Here is a 26,549-nt window from a genome sequence, read left to right as displayed (position 1 = left end):
GAATTTATGGATATTTAGTTCATTCATTGTGGATATTTAGTTCATTCATTCTGAATTTTGTATTATTCCTTCATTGTGGATATATAGTTATGAATTTGTGGATATATAATTCAAATTATGCACACACAAAATGCTATTGCCGAGAATTGAACCTGAATTTCTTTTTTTAAAGTGTGACGCGCATTTTTAATCAAAACGACGTCGTTTTTGCAACCGTGTGCACCATACATAGTGCACACGGTTGCACAGCATAATTTGCGGTGCTCAACGGAACTTACTATACTCCCGTATTATAGTGCGATTCCTTGAACAGGATGAAAAGGTCATTTGCCAAAATACCGTAATACGGATTACGGAGTACTCCGTAGTATTTTATATAAATAAAACTACATCTAACCAGCTTGGTTGGCGTGAGTGGCCATGCACTTTGAGGTATGAAAAACTCATTCATTATTGTGTGGACCATGATCCACACAAGCTCTATGCACCATATTTTATTACTGTAAAATAATGTGCATTCAGTACAAAAATAATGTACTTTTAGTATATTGTATTCAGGGGATGTATATTATATTGTATAATGTATATTCAATACACAAATAATGTACATTTAGCATATTAAAAATGTACTTTTTTTATTATGGTCCACACAATAATTTGCCTGAAAAAACACTAGTACTATTCCCCTTAATTGGGCCGAAAAAATAAAACTACATCTAGTAGCATTGGGTAGTGGGTACTCCTATTTTGGCAAATTATATCGTGCACCGCGGTGCATAATCAATTATGCCCCGAGCTTTAAAACGACGTCGTTTTGTTTAATGAAAAGAAACGGCACTCGTTTCGCGTCGTTCCGTAAAAAATAACTCTGTTATTTAGTTTATACACTCAAATGTGTGAAAATGTTATTTAATTTTATTTTATATATACACTATAGTTTCATTAAAACACAACTGCATGATCATTTCGATATAACTACAGCTTCATTGCACAATATACACTCAAATATGTGATATGTTATTCAGTTTCATTTTATATACACTGCAATTTTATTTCACCACAATTACAGTATCATTTTGATATAATTGCAGTTTCATTTGATAATATATAAAATAATACGTGAGGCAGTGTCGGTTTAGATACACTATAATGTCAGTTGGTAATTAACACACACAAAAATGCGCACTCCGATAACAGTAACGGCGCACCACGGTCCACAATATAATGACCCTCCTATTTTCTACTATTTATGGAGGTGCCATGTTTTAATTGATTTTTAAAAAATAAAATGGATCACTATTTTTATTCATTTTTTGTCTAATAAAATTTATACATGTGGCGAGAGTTGTACTCTATGAGAGTATATCTATCCTTTTTCAATGCAAAATGACTTGGGGTATTTAGAAGATGGTTTATTAATCAAAATTTAGCTTGTTTAATCAATTTTAGTTGTTTGACTAGTTAAACTTAAATAACTAATACGAGTGTTTTGTAAGCAATTTTTTGACTTGGCTTATTAATGCCAATAATTTGAAAATAAAAAAGTTATGTTCAATAACTTATTAATATGAGCTTATTATTTTTGTTTTACAAGTCTAATTTATCTTTAATAGTTATTAGTTATTGTAGGATTTATATTTATTCAATTTTTATTTAGATTTGTATTTTGAATATCATCATAACCATCTAAAACCCTCTGAAACATGCTACAAGTTAAATTAACAATTAAACAAACAATAACACCTTGATACTTGGCAGTTATTAACCGTTAACAACAATAACTCATTTTAATGATTTTGTAATAAGAATTTAACAGGTAATAATATTATTATTATTTTTCTTTATAACAAGTAACTATTAATCAAGACAATGAAATAATAAAAGATAATGCTACTGAAATATGTTTACAATTAATTTGTGGTTGAGTTGGGTCTTGATTTGTTATCTTTTAATAACGTAGGTGCGTTGTTATACCATGATCAGGGTCCACCTTAAAAGATGGATCTTGGTCTTAAATGACGTATAAATTGTGTACTTTTAATATTAACATTATGATTTTATAGAATATAAATTGTGTTTTTAAGTCAAAACATATAATAGTGAATTTGTTGATACAATATAGGGTCATCAAATCTTAATATGCTAATATTTAGTGACGACAGTATTTGAAAGAAACTTATAAATACAAAACAAAGTAATCAATTACATATATGTTAACATTGTAGGTTCATAGTATTACAAATTACAAACTTTTAAAGGATAAATTGTGAACACGGATCCACGGAATAATTTGCGAATGTAGTTTGTTATTTTAACAATCAAAATTTAGGCGATCTAACGTTGAGGTGTCAACCTATAGATACCAAAACTTTATTTGTTTTAATTTTTAAAATTGAAACATCACTAATTTTAAATTTTGTTCATATATATTCGTTACCTTTTAACTTTTTAAATTGATTTAGGTAGGCGGATTATAACGCCAAATATTAAATTAACTAACTTAATAAGTGATTTTGACATCAACAGCGCATCTGGTGTAGTGGTATCATAGTACCCTCCCACGGTACTGACCAGGGTTCGATTCCCTGGATGCGCATTTTGATTGTTTCAACGTTAGACCCTGTTCTACAGGGTTAATTCAGACATTAGTAGTTAATTTCATTGAGGTCTAAAACAAGTTTTTTAGAATTGTATGTATATCACTTTGTAAATGTTCCTTGAAAGATGATAAGGATAAAACTTACAGTAAGTCCAATATATTATCAAAGCATTATGGAACTTGTTGCTTAACTTAAAAATTTAAGTTTATTATCAAATTCATCATGGGGATATTACTAATGTATTATGGTAAAAATTCAATCATCAAAAAATAAAAATCAGACTCTGCAAACAATACATTTAGTTCATCACAGATCAATGGCAAATAATGAATTGAAGATAAAGACAATCCCAAGTTGCAGACAAAAACTATTGAGCATTTGATAAATCTGTCTAAAAGAAGATAAAATAAAAAAATTCCCTGTTAGCATGTGAAAGAAGACAAATCATGTACAATCCGCATTATCAATTTATCATCATGTAAAAAGTAGCAAAAAGGACACAAGATCAAATAATGTATTACTTTTTGAATTTTATGTACTATTTTTTATTTTTGTAAAAGTTTAACCTTTTATATATATATATATATATATATAAATAAGCAATGATGTAATCTTTTTATTATATATAAACCACCATGTAAATGGTTGTTGAAATATGATAAGGATACGACAAGACACATGAAACAATTAAAAGTAAAGAAGTGTTCCAAAAATATAAATGAAGACTTATCATCCTTATCAATAAATTGGCATTCTTAAGCAATTTCCCTGCTTACATTCAAAAAAAAAAAAAAAAAAAAAAAAAAAAGCAATTTCCCTGCTTTAACAAGATCCAAAGTGATCCAGTGTTTTGCCTCTATAATGTCTTGATATTTGTTGATAATAATAGTGATAATAATTTGTTGATAAAAATAATAACTCCTCATTTATCTTTCGAACATTTCTTTGCTATTAATTGATTCTTTGTTTTAATAATCTTTCAGATGTGTATATCACATCTAAATCTTTTCACTAATTTCACATATATTTCTCTTAATCTTTTTTTTTTTTTCTTAAAAAAATCGGTTGTAGTCTATATTTTTCAGTGGATCATAACGCACGCCAAATATGAAAATGATATATATTTAAATTAATAAGTGATTTTAACATCAACAGCGCATCTGGTGTAGTGGTATCATAGTACCCTCCCACGGTACTGACCGGGGTTCGATTCCCCGGATGCGCATCATAATCCAATTCGTTTTTGGACTTTGCCTGTTTTATACTACGAAAATATGAATAAGATATTTATACATGGGTGTGATCACTAGAAATATTTGTTAATAAGCAGGCCGCCATGTCAAAAAAAAAAAAAAAAGAATAGGCAAAAGTGAGAAAATAAAATATAATGATTTTTATTTTTTAGAACTAGACGTGCGATGTGTAAATACATATGCTTAATATTTATATTTTTAAAAATAATTAATAAATTTTTACTAATTAAAATTAAAATAAAATAAAATTATTTATTATATTAATTTAATATATAATGTTTACAAAGAATGTGTGTATGATTGGTACTTTTGATGTTAAAGAAGCTGAAGCTATTTGTTTGGGAGAGGGTGTTGATGTGGAGATGGACTCCCATGTTGTTTTTAATGCTATTACTATTTTTTTTTAAACTCTATTTTTAGTTTGTTAGTTGATGATATTAAAGAATTGGCATGTGATTGATGATGTCGAATTCTGTTTTGTTAAGCCATCTGCGTATTGTGCCGCCCATATTGTTGCTATGGAGGTCTTTTCTGTGTTAGGTTGCTGGGAGTGATTTGATGTTCCCCTGTTTTCTTTGAGAATATTTTTACACGTGATTTAATGCATTAAATTTTCATTTCAAAAAAAAAAAAAAAAAAAAAAAAAAAACTTCGCCATTACCATCTAATATATATTTTTGATCAACTAAAAAAAGGGACAAAAATTAGAGTAGTTTTAAATAAATCCATCTTAATACATCACTAGAAACTTCGCTATTACCATCCAATATTTTTGACCAACAAAAAAAGGACAAAAATTAGGGTACATGGATATTTTTATGGGAAGAAATTGAAACTTGTAGATAAAAAATATGAAACTTATTTTAGGACCTTAAAAAAAAGGTTTTGGAAAATCCGGCGTTTTTTGTACTTATATGTTGATATTTGATTTACACCTCTTGTACGTGCGAAAGAACTATTATGCTATAGAATTCTATCTCTTTTAAAAATAAAACTATATATATACTACTGCAAACTCACATTCATTTTCTAACTTGGAACAAAAGTTATCACAAACCTTTCGCAACTCCATTCATCTCAACTCAAATGGGTACACTTTGAAAATCAATTTCTCCTTCATCCATTATACGTTTTGAGTGTATAATATATCGAACTAAACCTCTCACTTAGGAAACAAAAATCCACTTCGAACTGACCCAAATCAAAAGCTAATCCACTCAAAACTTTGTCTCAAAATGACCATTTTAAATGCCATTTTTTGTTAATTATACAACAAGAAGTTTAATTTTGTTACAAACATGAAATATGGATGTCTAGCTAGTTACCTAGTAATGCATCCTTGATCAAGGAAACTGTCTTACTTACAATTTTGTGTACGGTGAGCACCGAGTTTGGAGGAAGATGATCCGTAGAAGAAAGTTTCTCATCCACTAACTCAAAACAAATGCTAAGAATACTACTACTTCCACTCAAACCCAATTTTGCAGGTTTTTCTGCAGGCATAATAGCAAACCCACAAGGCACTATGGGAACATTGTCAGTTGATAAGTATTGCGCCGTCGCCACGTCCACCGCCGCGTAAACCACATACAATCCTACTGAATCACTGAAGCTCTCTTGCAGGTAAACTTTTGCTGCCTTGTTTGTTGCTGGACTCTATATATGTATATGATGAACCCACCAAATAAAGATTTAAGTAACATTAATGCGGAAAACATATCAATAAAGTTGGATATATAATAATAAGTTAGTTGTTACCTCGACCATAAGTTGTGAAATTGAACTTGTAGCGTCCCGAACAGAAGAAACTCTCATGACTTCCTTGATGTTAGAGCCAAAAGACAATAGATCCCACTACAATGTAATTTATATATAAGCTTATCATCGATATGACACTAGTGTAAATTATGGAATTTCCAACCACCTGAAAGTGATCTTAAATCAAGTCGAAAGCCTAGTTATGATGACTTTTGGTATATATCGAAAAAACCTTTGTTGCTATTTCCGACCACTTTTTACTTTCAACTTGATTTAAGATTACTTTCAGTTGGTCGGAAATTCAATAATTTTCAGTGTGATGTGCGTATCTGCATTCCAAGAACTGGGTCTGTAACAATATAATGACTGGATCGGAGCTCTATGGCCACTATGAAATTGTTGGGCGGAGGCCAGTAATAAGGAAGTCCAGTACTATGGGGTTAGGGGATTGTTGGGTTAAAGTTGTTAAAGGATCAAGTACTCCAATGCCCTAGCTCTAAGAAATGTGTGGCGACATAAAGGAAATAAAATTATATATTCGTTACTAGCTATAGTTTTTGACGTAATGGTAAACGCGTTACCTTACTGCGGTTACTTCCATTTTTGAGAAACTCAAACAAGGTGATTTGAGGGATTGGCAACAAAACAGAAGTATAAATTGTGATTGAAACGCCTCGAGGGAGCCCTAGATCATCCAAGTTGGTGTTCAATCGGACAAAGATTTCCTTGGCATCGGGAATAGGTAAGGGCAGCCATGGATTTTCCTTGCATGGAATAAGGTTTCTTGCATAGCAAGTAACCATCCTCTGCGATAGCTTCAACATATTTTTACTTTCAACTCCCAGCTCTACATATATATCAGAAAAAGTTTAGCTTGTTATCAGCTAATAATTAACCTTAAATTACATACTAATATAATTAAAGATTTGGCCCTAAATTAAAAACCAATAGTCAATATAATGACACCATTAGGGCCTGGAGAATTATTATTATTATTATTGTCACCTTCCCTATCTATGCCCTTGATTTGATCACAATATCTCTCCAATGTTGAGATCCATCTCTTTGCGCTAAATGCATAATTTGATGACAGTAGCGTCTTCAACATGTCATGAACTGGACCATTGGGTACCAGGTTATGCTCTACCCACGTAACCTGTCAATATTTGTTCATACGAAATTAAACTTACTGCTTAATTTACCAAACATTATTATATTCACTGAATCATGTGCTCCATCTCAACTAAAAGTCTAAGTTAATAGTTGGATTACATGTTTATCAATGTTGCAGAAGGCGTTACGCGCTAGTCCGGCGCCAGGGATGCCTAGGCGCCTCCTAGGTGGTCAAGTAATTCGAGTATATGCCCGCACGAACTTAGCTCAATGGTTTCAGTGGGCAGTATTTGGGAGAAGAGACCAAAGTTCGAACATCAGCGGTGGCAGTGTGGGAATTATGTCCAAAGTGGACAAATTCCTTGTGCGCACCAGCATTTGGCCCTGTCCGCTGAACCCATTGAGTTGTCATGATTTACATCCTCCCAAATGCTCTGTCGGGCCGGGATGTGGGGGCCCTTAGGGTTGGGGATTCAACCTTTTGGGAGAAGTAATTCAAGTATATATATAGTCTCCACTTTTTCCACTCAGAACTGTGAGTTGTTAGACTATTATAATTCCACAAACTAGTCAACTACATATGTTAGATGGTTAGTTGAGTACATGGCCGGAGGAATATAGAAGAAGAGCAACCAAGCAGGTAAAAAATACCACTCCATCGAGTTGAGCACCAACTAAGCGGAGTTAGGCGCCCAACTCGGTGCCTAGGGCGCCTAGTCAGCCAGTTAGTCGGCCAGCCAACTAAAAGTCGTCTAGGGCTGAAATCGCCTCGACTTAGGGACATCTAGCACCTAGTCGACACTTAGGCGGCTGCCTGTGCCATTTTTTTACAATACTGATGTTTATATATTATATGTTCAACTTGCCTCTTATGTGTGTGGAATTGACTCTTATACCAAATACAACCATTTTATTTCATCACAACTAAATTCCCGAGCTAATAGTTGGATTATTTATATATGTTTATATATTATATATTATATATTATATAGTCAACACTGAAATAGGTAAAATTTAGTATATTATCCAGTAATTAGAATTACCATAGATAAGCCGGGATTAAGTTGTTTGATTAAACAGCCGGAGGGTCTTCTCTGCAGATGTGGTACTATTTGATTAGGAAATGGAAACACACTTTCCAGAGAAACATCTGCCACAAGCCATGTGTTCAAATCTCTCTGTCTGCAAATTCTAGCAAATTTCACCTCCCTAGGTGTAAAAAGTGGGGAGGGAAGATGAAATTTAGCTGTCATCTAGTAAAAATTAAAATAAAAATCAAACTATTAGATAGTTAAATAGTTTATAAAGAAGAGAAGTGCAATACAAAGCTTAGTAGAAAACAAACATACAATGCTTAAATACATATGACAAAAACTTATATGAGATATGTTACGCATATTTGTTCATGAGATGTGTTGTTGTAGATAACAGTATCACAATTTCAATTATAAATATTACAATATTTATTATTAAAATTACACTTTATAAGTATCACAATTTTACTTATAAGTAATTAAGTATTACAATATTTATCATTAGTAACAATCATTTTATTTACCTTAAATAGTATTACAATTTCACATATAAATATTATAATATATATTATAAGTAATATTGTAGTTTATTTATTTCAAATTGGTGTTAAATTTTTTGTAATATGTATTATGATTTTAATTTTGTCATAAATAAAGTAGTAATTATCTTAGATTTAATTTAATCAGTCTCACATATTAAGATTCGTGAGACGGTTTCACACAAGTAATACAAATATATATATATATATATATTCTTTTAAGAATTACCTACCACTTGCAAAGCTCCATTATGGGTTTCCACCTCTCCTGGGTATAACACTCCAAGAGTTGTTGCTTCTGAAACAATGTTGAAGAATGCACCTGACCATTGTTCCTGCATGCATATATACAAACATTAATTATTAAGACTCTTCCATTTACACCGCAAATTAAAGTTTCATAAAATTTCCTTGAATTTATAATCAATTCTAGGTGGGTACAAATTATTTGCTTAATTAAGTGTAGCATTCATAATCTATAATAATATACAAAGTAATTTATTTTCTTTTTCTCCCAAAATGTTAAATCCCCCAACTCCAAGCCCCCTTCTCCCGCCAAGATTTGAACCTTGATTTCGACTCCCAAATATTACCTACGTTACTGAGCCAGTGAGTTAAGCCGTGTGGGCAATTAATTAATTTAGTGGATGATTTAAAAACTCACCGCATTGATGAATATATTGAGAATGCTAAGTGCACTTCCATGAACAATCCCAATGGACTTGGATGCTTCGTTTTTGAAAGTTGTTGATGGCTCGTTGAGGCTTAGCAATTGATCTATAGGCTCTCCACCAGATACTAACTTGATAATCTCATCCAACGTTGTATCAAGCGGGATGAATCGCCGATCATATTCAGCTTCGTTCAAAAACTCGGTGCTCTTCTCACTATCAAACACCCATAAGGGTTCTTGTTCTTGCGTCATTTGCAATAGCTCTTCACTAGCTGATAATGCAACTTTCCTAATTTTTTCTTTGTATATGTCCGCACATATCGATACCGACATGAACAGAGATTGGAAACTTAAATTTCCATTATTTGAATTTTCCTGTATATATATTGTTGTGATAATATTAATTGGAACATGAATGTCAATAATAATAATAATAATAATAATAATTGCATTTAATTTTAAACAAAAAACATTTCTTACCTTTGAAAATGGTACATTCTTGATTGGGGTATCATTCATCAAGTTTGATTGTTCCGCCATATGAGAATCTATCTAAACATTTTTAGAAATATTAGAGTCTCATTAAAAGATCACCAAATTGAGAGATCTAGAATTTTAAATGACGCATATTATTAGAAAACAAATTAAATTAATATAAAAATTACTTTTTTAGGCTAAATGTAATTTACCATTATTGATCAAATCAAATGGAAGAAATAATAAAAATAATGATGTAATTGATAGTAAGTGAAGGAATAGAATCGTTAAAATTAGAATAGATTGGATCAGGGTTGAGAGAATGAATTACATTAAAATTAGAAATGAACACACATCGATACAAACGCATACAAATGACTTGAAATGAACTTGAATATTTTATTGTATTTTGTATCTTTCTTTATTTTTTTTTTTCTTGTTGTGATTGAGTTAAAAAGTAACAATAATCGACTATGAAACTAATTTAAGAAAGTAGTTATAATTGAATCAGCAATGGTAAACTCACAAACCTTAATAGGAAAGAAGGTCTAAACTAAAGTTAGTGGTGGCGGCCGCGACGGAAGAGAATAAGCTACCAATGGAGAAAAACAAGTTGATATTCACTTACATAAAAACCCTAGCGTACTTGATTTCTAGATCTGCCCCAATTATTGACGATTTCTCATTAACTTTATTTTTTTAGCAAATTTTATATTCTCATGGTTCTAACTTCATCTTTTTATAAACCAAGTGGGCCAGACTATCGATTACGAGAATATGCCTTAGTAGTCCAACCCTAGTCTAATGGAAGAAGCTAAGTGTTCGATTGGGCCCAAATTTTGCAAAGAACAAGGTTTGGAATTACACCTATAATTCCCACTTGGATGGATAAGGAAAATACTCAATCATTATCCATGGATGACCTTGTAATGTAAATCCCTGACATAAAATTTATTTTTAGTATATTGAAAGTTCATTTTTAATATATTGAATATTCATTTTTGAAAGTTCATTTTTTAAGCATAGTACCTAAAAATGAACTTTTAGTACATTAAAAATGAATTTTTAATATACTAAAAATGAACATTTATTTGTGTTTCACATTGCAATGTGGATCTTGGTCCATAGTATGATTTATCAGGAAAAACTTGGACAAGTATAACTTGAATTGTTTCTTTATTCCTCACTAGTACAAAAACGCTAATATGCAACCTGGTTAGAGAAAATCCGCAACCCTTTTTCTGAAAAGTCAAATCATTAAACAACTATATTGAGGTTATTCTCACAAATTTGCTCCTTACTGATGGACATTTCAGCTAGCTTGTCCTATAACTACTTAGCTGATTTTGTATAGACTTTGACTTTACTGAACGTCGTGGGATTCCGTGTCTCTGAACTATTGCGTTAATGGCCTGGTTGTCTAGATTGTACAAGATATGGTTCTCTTTAGTTCATTCCTCAATGGCTTTGTCAACGTAGACTAACCTGATTGTTGTTTGCTCTTCAGCTCGCTCAGAAGTTTCACTTGTTGGTCCTAGGGAAGTAAAAGTCTAGAGGGGTTGAATAGACGTTTTCAAAAATTGTTCTTAAATATGATTTTTAGACATATTTTATCACTAGCTTAATGCAAGTGATAGACATCAAAAGTCTTGGAAAGTTTGTAGCGTGGTTTGATGTTTAAAATAGTTTAAATGTGTCTTAGCGTGTGTGTATTTGAGAAATATAACAACAAGAGAATAGTTGAGAAATATAATGCTGTAATATCTTCATGCTTCTTCTACAACTTTCAGTGGAAATTTGTATAGTGTTTGAGACAACTATGAAAAATGAAAGTGTATATATAAATAAGAAGCAAGAAGAAGAAAACTAGATCTAGATCTGTCTGTGAAAATCAAGATCGCTTTTCGTGACCCTTTTTCAAAAAGGGATCGCGGAAAGTTAATTTTTTTAATTTATACTTTTTAGGACCCTTTCTTTCTTTCAGAAAGGGTTGCGAAAACTCGACGTATTTTTTTTTAAGAAATCGCATTCTTTTTGTTTAAAAAAGGTCGTGATTTTTTATTAATTTATTTATAATTTTGACACCTCACATTTTTTTTTTTACCAAACACCACCCGTTTTAAAACAAAAGGCGACGAAAAGTATAATTTTATATTCTCTTTTTTTTTTTTGTACTAGTGTCTTTTAGTAACGTATGCTTAAAATTCGTGTCAAAAATAAATATGAAAATCAAGTTATATGAAAAATCTTTAGTACCTTTTTCTAATCAAGCTCACGACTAATTTAAGACGATAGAGGGTAGCTTAATTGATAGCTTCTATGATTTGCCACAAGCATTCTTTCATGATTTTGCAGGTAACATTTAGATTAAAAAAAAAAAAAAAATCACTTCATCACTATAAGTGGAATCATGCAAAAAAAAATTACTTCATCACTATAAGTGGAATCAAGCAAGGCAAGTCTAAATCGCTTAGGCATTCATATATGACATATATTTATGGCAAGTTATTGAAATGTCATTTAATTCAAGTACATATATAACATTCATTTATTTGCCCACAAAAGATTAATTAATTACATAATGGGAAGATTTTTTTATTGAATGAATGTTTTAGACAGGGATGATAATTATATATATAGAGAGAAAAATATTTTTTGAAAATAAAAAAATAAATAAAATTTGACTAGCTAGCGCTATGAGTTGGCAAAATTTAACGACATATATCTTACATAAATTATGGTTGGGATATATATAACCCTTTCTCATGTCATATATAGACCCGAATTCAATGCCGTTTCAATTTTTTTTTTTTTTTAAGGAAATCATTTATTCCTCAAATAATTACTACTCGTACTACCAACATAGAAAAAAGGCCCTTTGGGTTGGGGTTCAGCCTTTTTTTGAAAGAACATAGAAAAAAGGAATTTAGGCAAAAACTTACCTAAGGTCTCACGGATCCTTGTCCGTGAGATTGATCAGGTTGTAGATAACGGGGGTGATATGTTCAATGAAGATACAATTTGTAAGTATCACAATTTCAATTATAAGTATTACAATATTTATCATTACTAACAATCAATTTTATCTTAAATAGTACTTCATCCGTCCCGAATTGGTTGTCTTATTTACTTTTTGTACGGTTTTTAAGGAATTAATAAAGTAAATGCTATGTATTTTCCAATTATGCCCTTCACTTTTTCACTTTTTGAAATAAAAGCAATAAAGAAAGAAAAAACATAAGGGTACTTTGGAAAAAGTAGAATGATAGTGATGTTCAATTTTGGAAAGAAGACAACATTTTGAGACAAATTAAAAAGAAAAGTAGGACAGGTAAAATGGGACCGAGAGAGTATCACAATTCCACATATAAGTATTAATACAATATCTATAAGTAACGGTTTATTTTTAATACAAATTTGTATTATATTTTTTACAACAAGTATTACAATTTATTTCATAAATAACATTTCACGTATAAGTATTACAATATTTGCATTAGAATTACACTTTGCAAGTATCAAAATTTCAGTTATATGTATTACAATATTTATCATTAATAACAATCATTTTACTCTAATAGTATCACAATTTCACATATAAATACTACGATATCTATTATAAGTAATAATTTATTTATTTCAAATCGATATTAATTTTTCTATAATAAGTATCATGATTTCGATCCTAAGTAACATACAATTATCCTAAATTCAACCCGTCTCACGAATCTTGATCCGTATGATGATCTCACACAAGTGTGACTAATAATAATAATAACAGTTATAATTGCATTTTAAACCATAACTTTTCTTATATTTGGAAATGATACATTCTTTGCTAGGTTCCATTCATCAAGTCCAATGGTCGAGATTTGTCTTGGTAGGCCATATGAGAATCTAAACATTTGTAGAAACTTTAGTTTCATTAAAAGATCACCAAAATGAGAGGTCTAGAATTTAAGATAAAGCATATTAAATATTACAAAAAGTAATTTGTAAATAATTTGAATGAATTGTTATTATCTCTGTAGCATATATAAAATAGGAAGCATGGAGTACAAAAATGACATTTTAATGTCTAACCTTTTTCTTTTTATTGTTGTACTGACAATTATATAATTATAATTATTTTTTTTTCTTTCACCCATAATCACAATGTTGATTAAAAAAAAATACACTGGTCCTCTATAATGAACATTCCAGGCTCCACAATCTAAAATTACTAAGATAATCTCATAATTTAAATAAAAAATGTTACAGAGTATATAACATTACCATACTTACATTCATGGTTAAAAAATTTGTTAGGCGTTCCTGAAGCACCTAGGCGGCGATTAATTGACGCCCGTGTATCTTTTCTATTTTATTTATTAAAAAAAAAAAACATTATTTAAGACAAATAATTATAAACTATTTAATACTTTAATAGTTAATACTAAAATATTAAATATCAACCTAAAAACATTTAAAATTTAAAAAATTTAAGATTATTTCACTCAAAAAGATGTCATTTTGACTGAAATAACCCATTAAAAAAATAACTAATCAGCTGACTAGGCAACCTAGCAGTCAGCGCCTAAGTTGGCCGATCGCCTAAACCACCAATTATGAAAAAACACTAGGTAATTGACGCACTGATTAATCGATGCCTAGGCGATATTTTTTACAACAGTGCTTACATTACCTATGTAATTTTAAATGACTTGAACCAAACGCCACTAATAGACAATTTTTTTAATGATCATAATTCTTCCTATTCATACACAATGTTACAAATATGAAATTGGAATATAGTCACAGCAATAAAAATTGTAAATTCGGTGGAAAAAACTGTTATTTACGACTAAAAAAATCACTCAACTGATACACTTGATATACATATTCCTGGTGTATAAGCTACAAATCACTGATCCCATAAGTGTGCAAAAACAATCTTGTAGGATCTGAAAGTTCCAACTCCTCCAAATATAATTATTTACCAGGAAGAATATCTGTGAATGAAAAATCATGGGAAAGAGGACCTGGAATGTGTTTTAGAACAGGAACAACAGAACAAAGACAAAGTTAGTCATAATATAAGCTGTACTGTATTTCTGCAGTTATAGGTTTTATAATCAGTTTGCGCTCATCTTACCTTCTTTTTCACCTAAAATGTAAAATGGAACGTGGGCGACCATTTTTTTACCACCTTCACTCCAATTTACAGTGCCTGGACGCTGCACATCTGTACTTGAAGTTTTACAATGGCCCAACACTGACAAGCATATTGCTGGCTCATTCATTAAACCTAGATAATCGCGCGCACGCCTCCAGACCCTCACATCTGAGATTCGAGATCGAGCAACCTATCAACAACCACAATGATTAACATAAGCCCTACTTATACAAGTTTTAGAGAAAAAACTGGTTTTAACACCATCACCCAAATTAAATTACCCCATCCATTTACTATCTCAGCAATCGTAATATTTGAAACTGTTGTACTAACCTTTGCCAAGGATACACGGGCTCTTGGCAGTAATTCACGATGATATGTAGCAAGCTTTGCTATTGCTGTCACAACAAAGCACAAAAGCCTTGACTGTGATGATTTTCTAAATGATGAACTGCCCGAGCCAATGGCTGATTCTAGCAGACCCAGCCGGCTTTCCAGTTGAAAGAAAAATTAAGAGTCAGAATTCAACGGCCATTTTAACTTTTTGTGTGCATGTGGGCTGTGGCAACCTTGATTATCATTTTAAATTGATATACCTTGATGAAAGGTTTTCATATAGTAGTAATTCCAAGCTCTCAAAAAGTTCACGAGCAGCATCTTTGTGGGATTCACCACCTCCTCCATACTCCCCAATAGCCCAACATAATTGTAATGCCAACTCAGTCTGACAAGCAATTAAAGATATAATTCAGCATATTTTTTTTCAAGAATTAATGAGGGATGGAAAGTTTATGCTCATTTCTTGCAGGAATGTAGTTGATCTGCTGACCTTTGCATGGCTATCATAAGCTTCCCCTAGTCTGTCTGTTATAGGCTTCTGCAAATATTTTAGGCACATTATTATAATAATTTAATGAAAATATAAGAAGAGGGTTTGAATTCACACAAAGGCTAATAAGAAAAGACAAGATGTAAGAAGAGATTGATGAGATAGTCATCAAAGGACCAATGTAGGAATTTATTCTTTCAAAAATATGTCCTTTTATCTTGTAGTTCACTCTTGTTTTTTTTCTTTTTTTTTTTTTTTTTTTTTTTTTTTGGAGGCCAGAGAGGTGTAAATTATTTATTGTTTCATTCATTTCCTCCAGCCTGTTCCCAGGGTTGCCTCAAGCCCTCAACTTCTTTGTAATCAATTTAACTTGCAACAATATATTCATAAGCAATAGTATTATGTTACCACTACAAGGGGAAGTATTTGACTTTATGATCTATAGAGCACAGCTCTAATTCCAGATGTCCAGTATATAATGGATGATGCCTTGAACACAAGTGACAAGCAACTATGATTAAAATACCTTCAGAAGTGCAACAAACTTAGGGGATCGGTAAAAAGCAGCAAGCATGAACTCCAAAAGCCTTTTTTGCACCTACAAGCATGAGTTGCTAGTCATCACAAACAATTCAAATTTGAATAGAAGCTAGCATGAAGTCTTAAAAGCCTTTTTTTGCAACTGCAAGCATGAATTGCTACACATCACAAACAATTCAAAAGTGAAAAAAATTGGTGAGTTGTATATCAACTCATTGACACATTGGTTGGGTCAGTTTCTTTTGGATCTGGTTCAAGTATTTGTTAGAATTGCACAAACATTTCAAATTTTGGTATTAAATTACCATATCTAAAAGGTTTGTGTATAATTGTCACAAATCATAATACACAGGTTTGAAATTTTCACCAAAAGGACCAAAAAAAAATATGCTAGAGTTTTCCAATATTGGCTTGTAAAGCCATAAGGTAAGCTAGTTGACGAGGGTATTATCATTATGTGTATCAACAAACATCTTAGCAATGACTTTCTACTTTTCTTACCCTAAAATGTTACACTATTGTGCTTGATCTCATAGGCTTAAATATACCAACTCAATGGCATAAATACATGAAGCCAGAATAGATGAGATTTTTCTTTAAAATAGAAAAACATATGAAGTCAAGGCTTATTGGTGGAAAACCCCCAAATCTTTTTGCCTTGTGAAAATTATATCCAAACATTCAAATTTTGGGAATTTAATATCAAACATTTGTGTCTTGTGACAATTATATCCAATTATATTAATTGACACTAAAAACAATTCAACTCTTTCGATTTAGGTATTAGTTTGGTGGCTATAATGTTTAAACATGATTTTATACATAATAGAATATTTTTTGGGAGTTTAATTTAGAATGTTTAGTTCTATGAAACATTATGTTTTAAAAAATAATTTTATAGTTTGATTTTTTTAATTATTTGTGAGCCAACCCAACAAAGTCGGGTTATATTGGATTTTTACTTTAGTTGAGTTTGAATATTATAATTGGATATAATTGTCACAAGATACAAAGATTTTATATTAAATTCCCAAATTTTAAAAGTTTGAATATAATTACCATGCAGAATTAGATATAATTGTCTGAAGACACAATAGTTTGATATCAAATTACCAAAATTTAAAGATTTGGATATAATTATTATAATGCATAAAGGTTTGGATTTTTTCACCAATAAGCCTAAAATCAAATTATAAAATAGAGTAACATAACAGAATAGGCAATGATTTCTACCAACAAAAGAGAATATTCAAAAGGCAAATTTCCTTTCCCCATTTTCTGAGACAGCTAATTTATCTCCTATGGTTCCTTATATGAATAACTAGTAAACCTCCTGTCCAAAATATAAACTAAGATAGTGATTTATCTCTGGTGTAAAATGTTCATAATAGAATGAACACAGGAACATTGCAGACTAAAGAAAGTCGTACAAATAAAATAAAACAAAAACCAGAACGACTGCATCCTCACTACAAGTAATAAAATCTCTCCAGATGAACTATTCAAAATGATTGAAATAGACTTCATAAGATAATCTGCATGCATACTAGCATTTCATTACCTCATGGGAGAAAATCTTGTCTGCAAACAGAGTGGAATATCTCACCATAAGAAGGGGAATAAGAGCACATAAAAGCGCTGCAAAGATATGTTACATGAATCAAATATCAGTTTCACATTCAGATATAAGCACTTCCTAAAACTACTTCAGTAACTGTAGAGGAAAACATCTCTTCATGCAAATATTAATTACTGAAATTCCCAGAACATACAATCGTTGACATCATGGATTGCTATAGCAAAATAGACATCAAGAAGCCTAGGTGCAATTCTGAGAGCCTGTTTCAATCTACCAGACTGAGGAGTATTAATTACTGCCTGCAATGTTGCAGCCATGGCAGGAGAAGTCCAATGGCGTTCCTGAAACATCAAGACCATAAAAGGTTCAGTTTCACTGGAAATTCCATTTGCAATAATTAACTGTAATGCCATTCTATGCACATAACAACATTATTTTCAATTAGAAAAGGAAACCACATTAAAATAGTGTGTATTAAGATTGAGAAGTAACAACCCAAGAAAATGCTACCAAATAACAAGATAGAGATTTTGACAGAGAGGATCATACAGCAAGACCATCATTCTCATCCTTGAGAAGTTCAAGAAAAAGTTGATCGGATACACCTATTGTACTGCTCTCCTCGGATTCTACATCTGCACCAGCATCTCCTATAGTTGATCCAGTATATGCTTCATCCATGAGTGCTAGCAACATCTGAACAGAGAAGAGTGTTTCAACTGCATTCTGAGTGTTGTCCTTTTAAGTATCATACCATGAAATATTCAAAAATTAACCTCAGGGGCAGTACTCTTCTGAATTGAAGCTATGCTGCTTCCAACTAGTGGCCCTGAACTCTTCTCTATCTTTTCCAATGCTACAACCAATACTGGTGAAAACAAAAACAAAATTTACCTAATGTTAAAAATTAATACCCAGGAATACTAAGATAGGAACAAATAAGGATTAAACAACAATACTCTACCAAAAAAAAAAAAAAAAGGGAAACCCCGCCGGGGAAGGGGGAGGGGAATTTTTGTCACATGCCATTTTGTTCCCTTCTTTCTCCAACCTAATTTATCTGACCAAAATACCCCTACTTTTTCCATTTTTAGAAAGAGACATCATAGTAAAAGGCATTTAAGAAAATCTCACACTAGTAATAGTAAGGACCCAATGCCAAGCAATTTCATTGAAAAGAAATTAATATGAAAAAATAAAATAAACAAAATGTAGAAAGTACAACTCACTAGGCAAGTCAACAAGTGATGGAAACAGTGGGAGAAATGAGCCTGAAGAAATCAACCCAGGAAATACTCTAAGAAATAGTTTTTCTAACCTGAAAGGATATATATATATATATATATATATATATATATATATATATATATATATATATATATATATATATATATACATTCATGAGTTCAGTACTAAAGTCCTATCTCTATATATAATAAAAAAACTGCAAATCCTTCATATTATATGAATGGCTTACTTCTCTGCATTCCAAGCTAGCAGCTTCAGCAGCAATGGGAAAAACTGCAATTCATAACTAAATTTAAACAAAAACATACTAGTCTACTTTAAAATATCCAATTAACTCATATATTGGTAACATTAGCCCTCCTAAATATAATTGCACAAGTTGGGGTATACTCATATAAGTTAGAAACTTAAGAATACTAATGTAAACTAACATTAACCATCACTCATCAGTATTGATACCAAAACATGCACCTGAGGGAGTAAGGCAGGGAAAGAACTTAACAGCTTTCTCTTGTTCTCATTCAAAAAATCAAGGGTAGCTTCAGCTACAGCAGGGTCTGCAAACTCACTGCAGTAGGCATCAGGAAAGGATCGGCACACAGACAAATAATATATTCAAAATGAGCTAATATATGAATATGAACATTTTATAGACTGGTATGTGATGATGTACTGTAATAGATTAGGATATTTGAATAGCAAGACTTTCACCTTTCAGTTCATTAAGAAAAGCAAAATAGATAAGCTAAATGAAGATCTTATTACCACAATTTTAAATGCCTAAACCTCACACAGATGAAAAGAAAGATCTAACATTGTGAGTCTGCAACCATAATTAGAAGCACACAGCACCTATAGGCTTAGTGGCTTGTATTTTTTTAGTTGATCATCAATATAGTAATAGTATCTCCAAATCATAAGTTGAAGACTGAATAAATTTGTTATTCATTTTGTGACTGGATCACTAACAAGGATAGGTTAATCTTGCATCTTTGAAGGTAATTTGCAGACAAAGGCACAGAGCTGATATGAATGTTGCCCCAGATATGAGAGATTCATAACTATCACAATGAGGAAAGGAATAAATTGTCCTCACCGGCTTAGACATGATCTAAAAAATGTCCTCAAACTGGGATCAGCATCATGCAGAACCACATCTCCAAAGTCGAGAAAAAATTGGATAATTGCCTAGTTAACAAGAAACATTATAATAGAGAACTCATATGACTAACACAAGAAAAACTATTTACAAAAAAATATAAAGACAAAGTTATTGGGGCAAAACAAAAACTATACAAATCACACACGCATATGTATGTATGTATAACCAAAAAAAAAAAAAAAAAAACTAAAAACCACAGTTCTATACTTCTATTATGGAATATGGAAATCAGAACTTCCAGTTTGGGAGTTTCATGTAAACTTTTATGCTAGCCACATTATTTCTCAAGGTAACTGTTTGAGATACATAGAAGGAGTTGCATATACTACCTTAAATTTATATTTTCTTTGGTTATTTCTGACATAAAATTGCATCATTTAAGTATTGACTCAATGCTCCTGTTCGTTCTCATGTAAGAAAAATTACTTCTCTGGCACTAAAATATAGGTGATACCTTGTACCAGCTAAGTGCAATATTCATGGCTTCATGCTACATTACCCAACCCCTCCTTGCGGAGGAGCATTAACTTCGTTATCATCTGAAAACAGACTCACCATACTCTCTCAGACGTAATAATATAATTAAAGTAAAATTGGGGGAAAAATTTACCAGTAGAAGAATGGCACAGGAGGTTTGGGACTGGGAAATTGAAGACACGGCTCGTTGAAATATCCTGTTCAGATGGGGATAAACCCTAGCAATCAATTCTTCCGATTTTTCCTCTTTGCACAGTTCACAAAGCCTCTTGACCTGAATACAACCAAGCCATAAACCAACATACGTCAGAATCGACCGCACATACACACATACATATACACGGAGAGAGAAAGGTAGAGACAGACGGAATTGAGGAGAGAGGGATCGACGGCGGCATTGGAGTCCCGAGCGCCGGAAGATAAGGATCTCAGGTGAAACTCCCACTCCCTGTCCTTGTCTCCTCCGCCCATTTCACTGAATCAATTCTTCTCCCAACTACAAAGTTCAAACCTTTTGATCTTTTTTTTCTTCCTCTAATCCTGTTAGAGCACACGATGATATCAACTTTTTTATTTATTACGGTACGGAGTATTTTCGTAAATCCAAATAAATTTCTTTTCTTAAATATTGGCTTTGTTTTTTGTACTGAACAAATGCAAACCCAATATAATAAGTTGACAGTTAAAATAATGGAAAATATTATTTACTGGTTTTTATTTATCTTATTATAATGTGGCATATAATATTCCAAAATTATTTTATATTTATTGATTATTCTTGAATGAATTGAACATAAACATGATTAAGATTAGGTATACAAATTCTAATCGAACTAATTTCACTTTTGGTCCCACGACTTTAGAGGTTCTATCATTTTTTGTGCACAACTTTAAATTTTTTCAATTTTGGTGTCTAACTTTGTTATTTTTATCAATTTTGGTCCTTTCGACCAAATTGACTGCGAAATATTGCCGGATTTTACATTTTAGGGGCAAAATCGTCATCCCAAGGAAAGATATTCAATATCTAAACAAAAGAAAAATCATGTTAAGAGAAATATAAGAGTTTGGCAATCGTCGATGCTATAAATCTCATAGATATGTGTCTAGTTTCTGTCCGTCTTCCCAATTATTCTCATCGATCAAACACCTATAGATATGATTTTAGAGTGATTTTGTTTAGATATTGAAGATGTTTCCTTGGGATGGCGATTTTACCCCTAAAAATATAAAATCCGGCAATATTTCGTCATCAATTTGGTTGAAAGGACCAAAATTGATAAAAACAACAAAGTTAGGCACCAAAATTAAAAACTTTTAAAGTTGTGCACCAAAAGTGATAGATCCTCTAAAGTCGTGGGACCAAAAGTGAAATTAATTCAATTCTAATCCATATTGTATTATATAAAAACAAAAATATGTATGTATGAGTAGCTCAATTAGTTACAGGGGTAAAGTTTGGGAGGTCACCAGAGTGAAGTTTGGAAAGAATAATTAGGAATTGAGTCTCACCAACATAGTGTGAGAGCAATCTTTTAAAGTGATGGGCTCCTTACATTCCACTTTTAATTTTTCCTTCACTTTTCGTGGATTCAACATTCTTGTTACAATGATTTATATTGGGGCTTCTTACATCTCACTTTTAATTTTTCCTTCACTTTTTTTTGTGGATTCAACATTCCCGTTACAATGATTTATATTGGGGGCTTCTTACATCTCACCTTTAATTTTTCCTTCACTTTTTCATTCCGATTACAATGATTTATATTGGGGGCTTCTTACATCTCACCTTTAATTTTTCCTTCACTTTTTCATTCCGATTACAATGATTTATATTGGGGGCTTCTTACATCTCACTTTTAATTTTTCCTTCACTTTTTTTGGTGAATTCAGCATTCCTATTACAATGATTTACATTCTACCTTTAGTTTTTTCTTAACTTTTTCTTTTTTTTTTTTGGATTTAGCATTCCACCTCAATATTAACTGTGCCGCACACAATCTCAAAAATTCATCTTTTGGGGCATAACCAAATCCGCACAACATTGATTAAATAAATATTAGTTAATTGTCATTGTTACACACACACACACACACACACACACATATATATATATATATATATATATGCTAAAGCAAATCTATACAAAATTGATGATGCAGTTGCAAGTCATGTAACTCATAATTTCTACATAAATATTGATGAAAATCTTCGAATAAGTCTTCAACGGTTCTACTATTGATCCAACCCTTTCATTTATCCAATTAGTTACATATCATCTTCATCCTCAATAATCATGTTTTCTAAAATAAATGCAACTACATAATATATGTTAAGTATTCATTGTACCAAAATCGTGTTGGACCTCAAATCATTACCCAACAAGCTTGCAAACACTCCATATCTAGCTCCACATCTTCTATTGTATCCTCTTGTCTCTTTTTAAAGGTTTTTTTTTTTTTTTTTTTTTTTGAATGGGCTGGACACAGAAAACTCTTAACGAACACCAACCATTCCAAATAGATATTGTTTATAAGATAATACCTATTTTTATATCTTTACCGCTCAACATAAAATTAATTTTTTGGTGCATATCTTCGTAAGACATTATTAAATAAAGGTGATTGATTCAACACATCAATATCATTCATAGCTCTAACAGCGGCAGAGAACAGTCTTGCACAAAAACAATGAGAAACTATTACAGAGAGACAAAGAGGAGAAAGGCCATTCATGATGTTTGAACTTGAAATTCCAAACCAATTTCTTTATTTCCAAATGAACTTTCTTTTTATTTTATGTATTACCATAGTTTCAATAGAAAAAGAGTCATTACTGATACAACCTAATAGCCAGCCAAGATTATAAGAGCATACTCTCATGTTGCTACAAACACTGCAATCAAACCTTCAAATGTTTAATAGCTGTATGAACATCTTTGTCTCCTCTGCCGCTACAATTAAGCACAACCTTAGCTCCATTTGGCAAAGTTGGGCACAGCTTCTCTAAGTATCCCAATGCATGAGATGTCTCAAGTGCAGGAATAATGCCTTCTAACCGAGATAACCTCTTGAAAGCTGCATATATAAGCATGTTTCAGTAAATCCATAAAAGAAACTGTTCCAAAGTAAACAGAACACAGAAGTAGAGAGAATGAAATCGAAATGTTGTTCACCTTCTAAAGCCTCCTCATCGGTTATGCTATAGTATTCAGCTCTTCCTATGTCTTTCAAAAAGCTATGCTCAGGCCCAACTCCAGGGTAATCCAACCTAATATATTCAGGAAAAATGTGTGGTCAGGATAGAGAAATTCTGGTTGCTTGCAAGTGTTATAGTTATAATTGAAGGATGTGTTTCGTCTCAACTAAAAGGCTAAACTGATAGTTATATGCTCAACGGTTACTACCCAGCACTGATGGAATGAGGCTCGACTATCTGCCCATCCTCATCCTGAAGCAGATAGCTCATGGCGCCATGAAGCACTCCGACCTCTCCCTTGGTTAAAGTGGCAGCATGTTTACCACTTTCGACACCAAAACCTGCAGCCTCCACGCCAATCAACCTCACATCTTTGTCATCAACAAACTCATGGAATAAGCCCATAGCATTCGAGCCTCCACCAACACATGCAACAAGCACATCAGGCTTTCCACCCCATTTTTCCAATGCTTGCTTCCTAGTCTCCTTACCAATCACAGCATGGAACTCTCTAACCATCATGGGGAATGGATGCGGGCCTGCAACAGATCCCAAAATGTAATGAGTCGTTTCAACATTGGTAACCCAGTCCCTTATAGCTTCTGATGTAGCATCCTTGAGTGTGGCCGTCCCAGAGTGGACAGGTACAACCTGCAATGGTACATTTCCAAATGTGATGTCAAAGTAGCATATCATGAAAGGAAAAGCCATGTAAAGAAATTCACACAATCTGGAATAAGTAAAAAAAATAAATAAATTTGGAGTAAACAAAAGAGGGAAAATGCTCACTTTGAGAATACAAATACAAGAATATATAGCAAAGATAACTAAATACAGTAGTGCAGGTTTGCAGCTCTCAACTCATAAAACATGATCTCAATAAAATAAAAGGTCAGAAAATAGAAAGAGAAGTGATTATAACAAAGCTAAAAACTCAACAAGCTGGACTACTAGCAGTCTAGCACCACATTTCTTCAGAAATTAAGCACATACAGTTGTTGTCAGTACTCCACAATCACAGTGATAGAAAAAATAAGTCCAAATGCAGCATCCTTGCCTAAATTCCAAGCCTATATATGTCTTGTCATATCAAACTATAGACAGGATGGATAGCTAAATGCAGCATAATGGGAGAAAACAAACCTCAGCACCAAGAAGCCGCATCCGGAAGACATTCAATGCTTGTCTCTCCATATCTTGAGCACCCATATAAACAACACATGGTAGTCCAAATCGAGCACAAACAGTTGCAGTGGCAACACCGTGCTGACCAGCACCAGTCTCAGCAATAATGCGCTTCTTGCACAAGTACTTTGCAAGCAAAACTTGACCAACAGCATTGTTAATCTTGTGTGCCCCAGTGTGGTTCAAATCTTCCCTCTTAAGGTAGATGTGTGGTCCTTCACCATTAGGACGTTTGTAGTGTTCAGTAAGCCGTTCAGCAAAATAAAGGGGATTTTCTCTTCCAACATAGTCACGCAAGATCCCATCTAGTTCTTTCTGCAGTCATTGCATCTATTAAGTTAACTGCAACTTCATATTGCCCATAATTTTGAACTATCAAACACTAATGCAACTGATAGGTGAAAATTAAGATACACACACAAATTCATTTAGTTCATTTGTCACTAATTAAACTTAAGATATATGAAATTTATAAAATCCTAAAAGGCTTTGCTAAATAAATCAAAAATTATATAAACATTTTACATTCTAAGTCGTGCTGCCATGAGTCAATACAATTGAAGCTATGTTATCATTTCTTACAATTTTTGGCCAAGCAAATTTTATTGAATCCTAAATCCGCCATGATTTCGATTTTTTTTTTTTTTTTTTTTTTTTTGTCTTACAACAACCACATTTCACTGTTCTATATTATTTTTCAAGTCCAATAACATTTCCCTCATACTCTGTTTCAATGGCGAGGTTAAAGCATTTAAAACCCGAAATCTAGAAACCGATTCGGCAAATCCAGTCAATGCTTCACATGAAACATGATCCAATGCATAATCAGGATATCAAATTCGCTAAAATCTAAAGAAATAAAATAGTAAAAAAAAACCTGAAATTCTCGATCATTGGACAGGGTTTTGAATGCGGTCTCGAGCTCATCGAGAGCGTGCATTAGCGTTTCAGGGACATACTTCCCACCAAACTTGCCGAACCGTCCGAATGGATCGGGGCGTTGAAGAACCGCCGGCGGAGAGACTGCCGATGATTCTCCGGTTAGGGTACAGAGGACGGGACGGACGTTGTGCGAGCGAGGTGTAAGTTTGTTGAGCTTTAGGGGGAGTTGGAGTATGGAGTTGGCGCGATACGGCTTGGCGAGTGAGGGAGCTGAGAGTTGGGTAGCGGCGCCGGCGGAGGGGCAAAAGGCCATGTTTGGATGAGCAAAAGCAGATTATTTTGTTGTCGTAGCCGTTGGGTTGAGGTTTGACGGTTTAAATAAGGGCGGGGACGGGTGGGTGGGTGGGCAGTTGTTATACCATGGACCATGGACCACCTTGTAACGTAAACTCTGGTCTTGAATTATGTATTTTAGTATTGAAATTGTGAATATTTAAAATATAAATTGTGTTTTTAAGTTTAAAAATTTTATGAATACAATATAGGATCATCACAAATTATGAATTTTCAAAAGATAAATTGTGAAAATTTAATATATAAATTATATATCTTTGAACTTATATCCACTTTGCAATGTGGACTTGGATTAACGGAATAATTTGTCGTGGGTATTGTAACCGCTGATTTGTTGCTATAGTGGGATTTTGTGATTGACAATTTAACATGGATCGCTGATTACCTCGGCAAGTTATTATGGTAGGTATGCATTCACGACGGATATATTTCCTATAAAGTTTTTTGTTTTTATATATTTCCTATAAAGTTTTGATGGCCAAAGAATTTATTT

General features: G+C 32.4%; 4 protein-coding genes and 2 non-coding genes across 8 annotated transcripts; 2 read left to right on the top strand and 4 right to left on the bottom strand.

The window, feature by feature from the left end:
* Window positions 1-2,525: 2,525 nt before the first annotated feature.
* On the top strand, window positions 2,526-2,596 carry TRNAG-CCC. Its single transcript has one exon. It is a non-coding gene; the product is annotated as a tRNA-Gly (tRNA).
* Window positions 2,597-3,754: 1,158 nt separating this feature from the next.
* On the top strand, window positions 3,755-3,825 carry TRNAG-CCC. Its single transcript has one exon. It is a non-coding gene; the product is annotated as a tRNA-Gly (tRNA).
* Window positions 3,826-5,170: 1,345 nt separating this feature from the next.
* On the bottom strand, window positions 5,171-9,303 carry LOC109190325 (homeobox-leucine zipper protein MERISTEM L1-like). The gene is made up of 7 exons (XM_019340793.1): window positions 8,962-9,303; window positions 8,531-8,632; window positions 7,768-7,977; window positions 6,617-6,767; window positions 6,193-6,458; window positions 5,612-5,707; window positions 5,171-5,509 (listed from the first exon to the last, which is right to left on the bottom strand). Exons 1-7 carry the CDS (start codon window positions 9,301-9,303, stop codon window positions 5,171-5,173), a joined length of 1,506 nt encoding a protein of 501 aa, XP_019196338.1.
* A 4,947-nt stretch (window positions 9,304-14,250) lies between these two features.
* LOC109190531 (AP-5 complex subunit zeta-1) lies at window positions 14,251-21,011 on the bottom strand. Of its 2 annotated transcripts, XM_019341025.1 has the most exons (16): window positions 20,804-21,007; window positions 20,571-20,711; window positions 19,895-19,986; window positions 19,270-19,366; window positions 19,028-19,071; window positions 18,780-18,868; window positions 18,327-18,418; window positions 18,100-18,246; window positions 17,744-17,891; window positions 17,533-17,609; window positions 15,958-16,029; window positions 15,432-15,479; window positions 15,199-15,326; window positions 14,936-15,092; window positions 14,582-14,792; window positions 14,251-14,468 (listed from the first exon to the last, which is right to left on the bottom strand). In XM_019341025.1, exons 1-16 carry the CDS (start codon window positions 20,906-20,908, stop codon window positions 14,419-14,421), a joined length of 1,698 nt encoding a protein of 565 aa, XP_019196570.1. In that variant the 5' UTR covers window positions 20,909-21,007; the 3' UTR covers window positions 14,251-14,418. The 2 variants fall into 2 exon arrangements, with proteins under 2 accessions (XP_019196570.1, XP_019196571.1); XM_019341026.1 differs by lacking the exon at window positions 14,251-14,468 and having other exon boundaries at window positions 14,678-14,770; window positions 20,804-21,011.
* On the bottom strand, window positions 18,989-26,095 carry LOC109190533 (tryptophan synthase beta chain 1-like). 2 transcript variants are annotated; one of them, XM_019341031.1, is made up of 6 exons: window positions 25,698-26,095; window positions 24,779-25,135; window positions 23,844-24,286; window positions 23,613-23,707; window positions 23,334-23,514; window positions 18,989-19,003 (listed from the first exon to the last, which is right to left on the bottom strand). In XM_019341031.1, exons 1-5 carry the CDS (start codon window positions 26,013-26,015, stop codon window positions 23,339-23,341), a joined length of 1,389 nt encoding a protein of 462 aa, XP_019196576.1. In that variant the 5' UTR covers window positions 26,016-26,095; the 3' UTR covers window positions 18,989-19,003; window positions 23,334-23,338. The 2 variants fall into 2 exon arrangements, with proteins under 2 accessions (XP_019196576.1, XP_019196575.1); XM_019341030.1 differs by lacking the exon at window positions 18,989-19,003 and having other exon boundaries at window positions 23,175-23,514.
* On the bottom strand, window positions 23,339-26,015 carry LOC109190324 (tryptophan synthase beta chain 1-like). Its single transcript, XM_019340792.1, has 6 exons — window positions 25,698-26,015; window positions 25,532-25,585; window positions 24,779-25,135; window positions 23,844-24,286; window positions 23,613-23,707; window positions 23,339-23,514 (listed from the first exon to the last, which is right to left on the bottom strand). Exons 1-6 carry the CDS (start codon window positions 26,013-26,015, stop codon window positions 23,339-23,341), a joined length of 1,443 nt encoding a protein of 480 aa, XP_019196337.1.
* Window positions 26,096-26,549: the final 454 nt, after the last annotated feature.

This window comes from Ipomoea nil, unplaced genomic scaffold, assembly GCF_001879475.1.
Source record: "Ipomoea nil cultivar Tokyo-kokei standard unplaced genomic scaffold, Asagao_1.1 scaffold1576, whole genome shotgun sequence".
NCBI classification, from domain to species: Eukaryota; Viridiplantae; Streptophyta; class Magnoliopsida; order Solanales; family Convolvulaceae; genus Ipomoea; species Ipomoea nil.
Note: the sequence above shows the minus strand (reverse complement) of the source record. Positions and strands in the feature narration are given on the sequence as shown.

Coding starts and splice junctions, on each gene's coding strand:
- LOC109190325 (XM_019340793.1), bottom strand. CDS start 9,303: ATGTCGGTATCGATATGTGCGGACATATACAAAGAAAAAATTAGGAAA. Junction 8,633..8,961: donor TCAATATATTCATCAATGCG/GTGAGTTTTTAA, acceptor ATATGCATGCAG/GAACAATGGTCAGGTGCATT. Junction 5,708..6,192: donor ATGGAAGTAACCGCAGTAAG/GTAACGCGTTTA, acceptor ATTACATTGTAG/TGGGATCTATTGTCTTTTGG.
- LOC109190531 (XM_019341025.1), bottom strand. CDS start 20,908: ATGGGCGGAGGAGACAAGGACAGGGAGTGGGAGTTTCACCTGAGATCC. Junction 18,419..18,779: donor ATCACTTGTTGACTTGCCTA/GTGAGTTGTACT, acceptor TGTTTTCACCAG/TATTGGTTGTAGCATTGGAA. Junction 15,480..15,957: donor AGTTTGTTGCACTTCTGAAG/GTATTTTAATCA, acceptor AAATATTTGCAG/AAGCCTATAACAGACAGACT.
- LOC109190324 (XM_019340792.1), bottom strand. CDS start 26,015: ATGGCCTTTTGCCCCTCCGCCGGCGCCGCTACCCAACTCTCAGCTCCC. Junction 23,708..23,843: donor CCTCATTCCATCAGTGCTGG/GTAGTAACCGTT, acceptor TGAATATATTAG/GTTGGATTACCCTGGAGTTG. Junction 23,515..23,612: donor CGATGAGGAGGCTTTAGAAG/GTGAACAACATT, acceptor TTATATATGCAG/CTTTCAAGAGGTTATCTCGG.
- LOC109190533 (XM_019341031.1), bottom strand. CDS start 26,015: ATGGCCTTTTGCCCCTCCGCCGGCGCCGCTACCCAACTCTCAGCTCCC. Junction 24,287..24,778: donor TGCGGCTTCTTGGTGCTGAG/GTTTGTTTTCTC, acceptor GTACCATTGCAG/GTTGTACCTGTCCACTCTGG. Junction 23,515..23,612: donor CGATGAGGAGGCTTTAGAAG/GTGAACAACATT, acceptor TTATATATGCAG/CTTTCAAGAGGTTATCTCGG.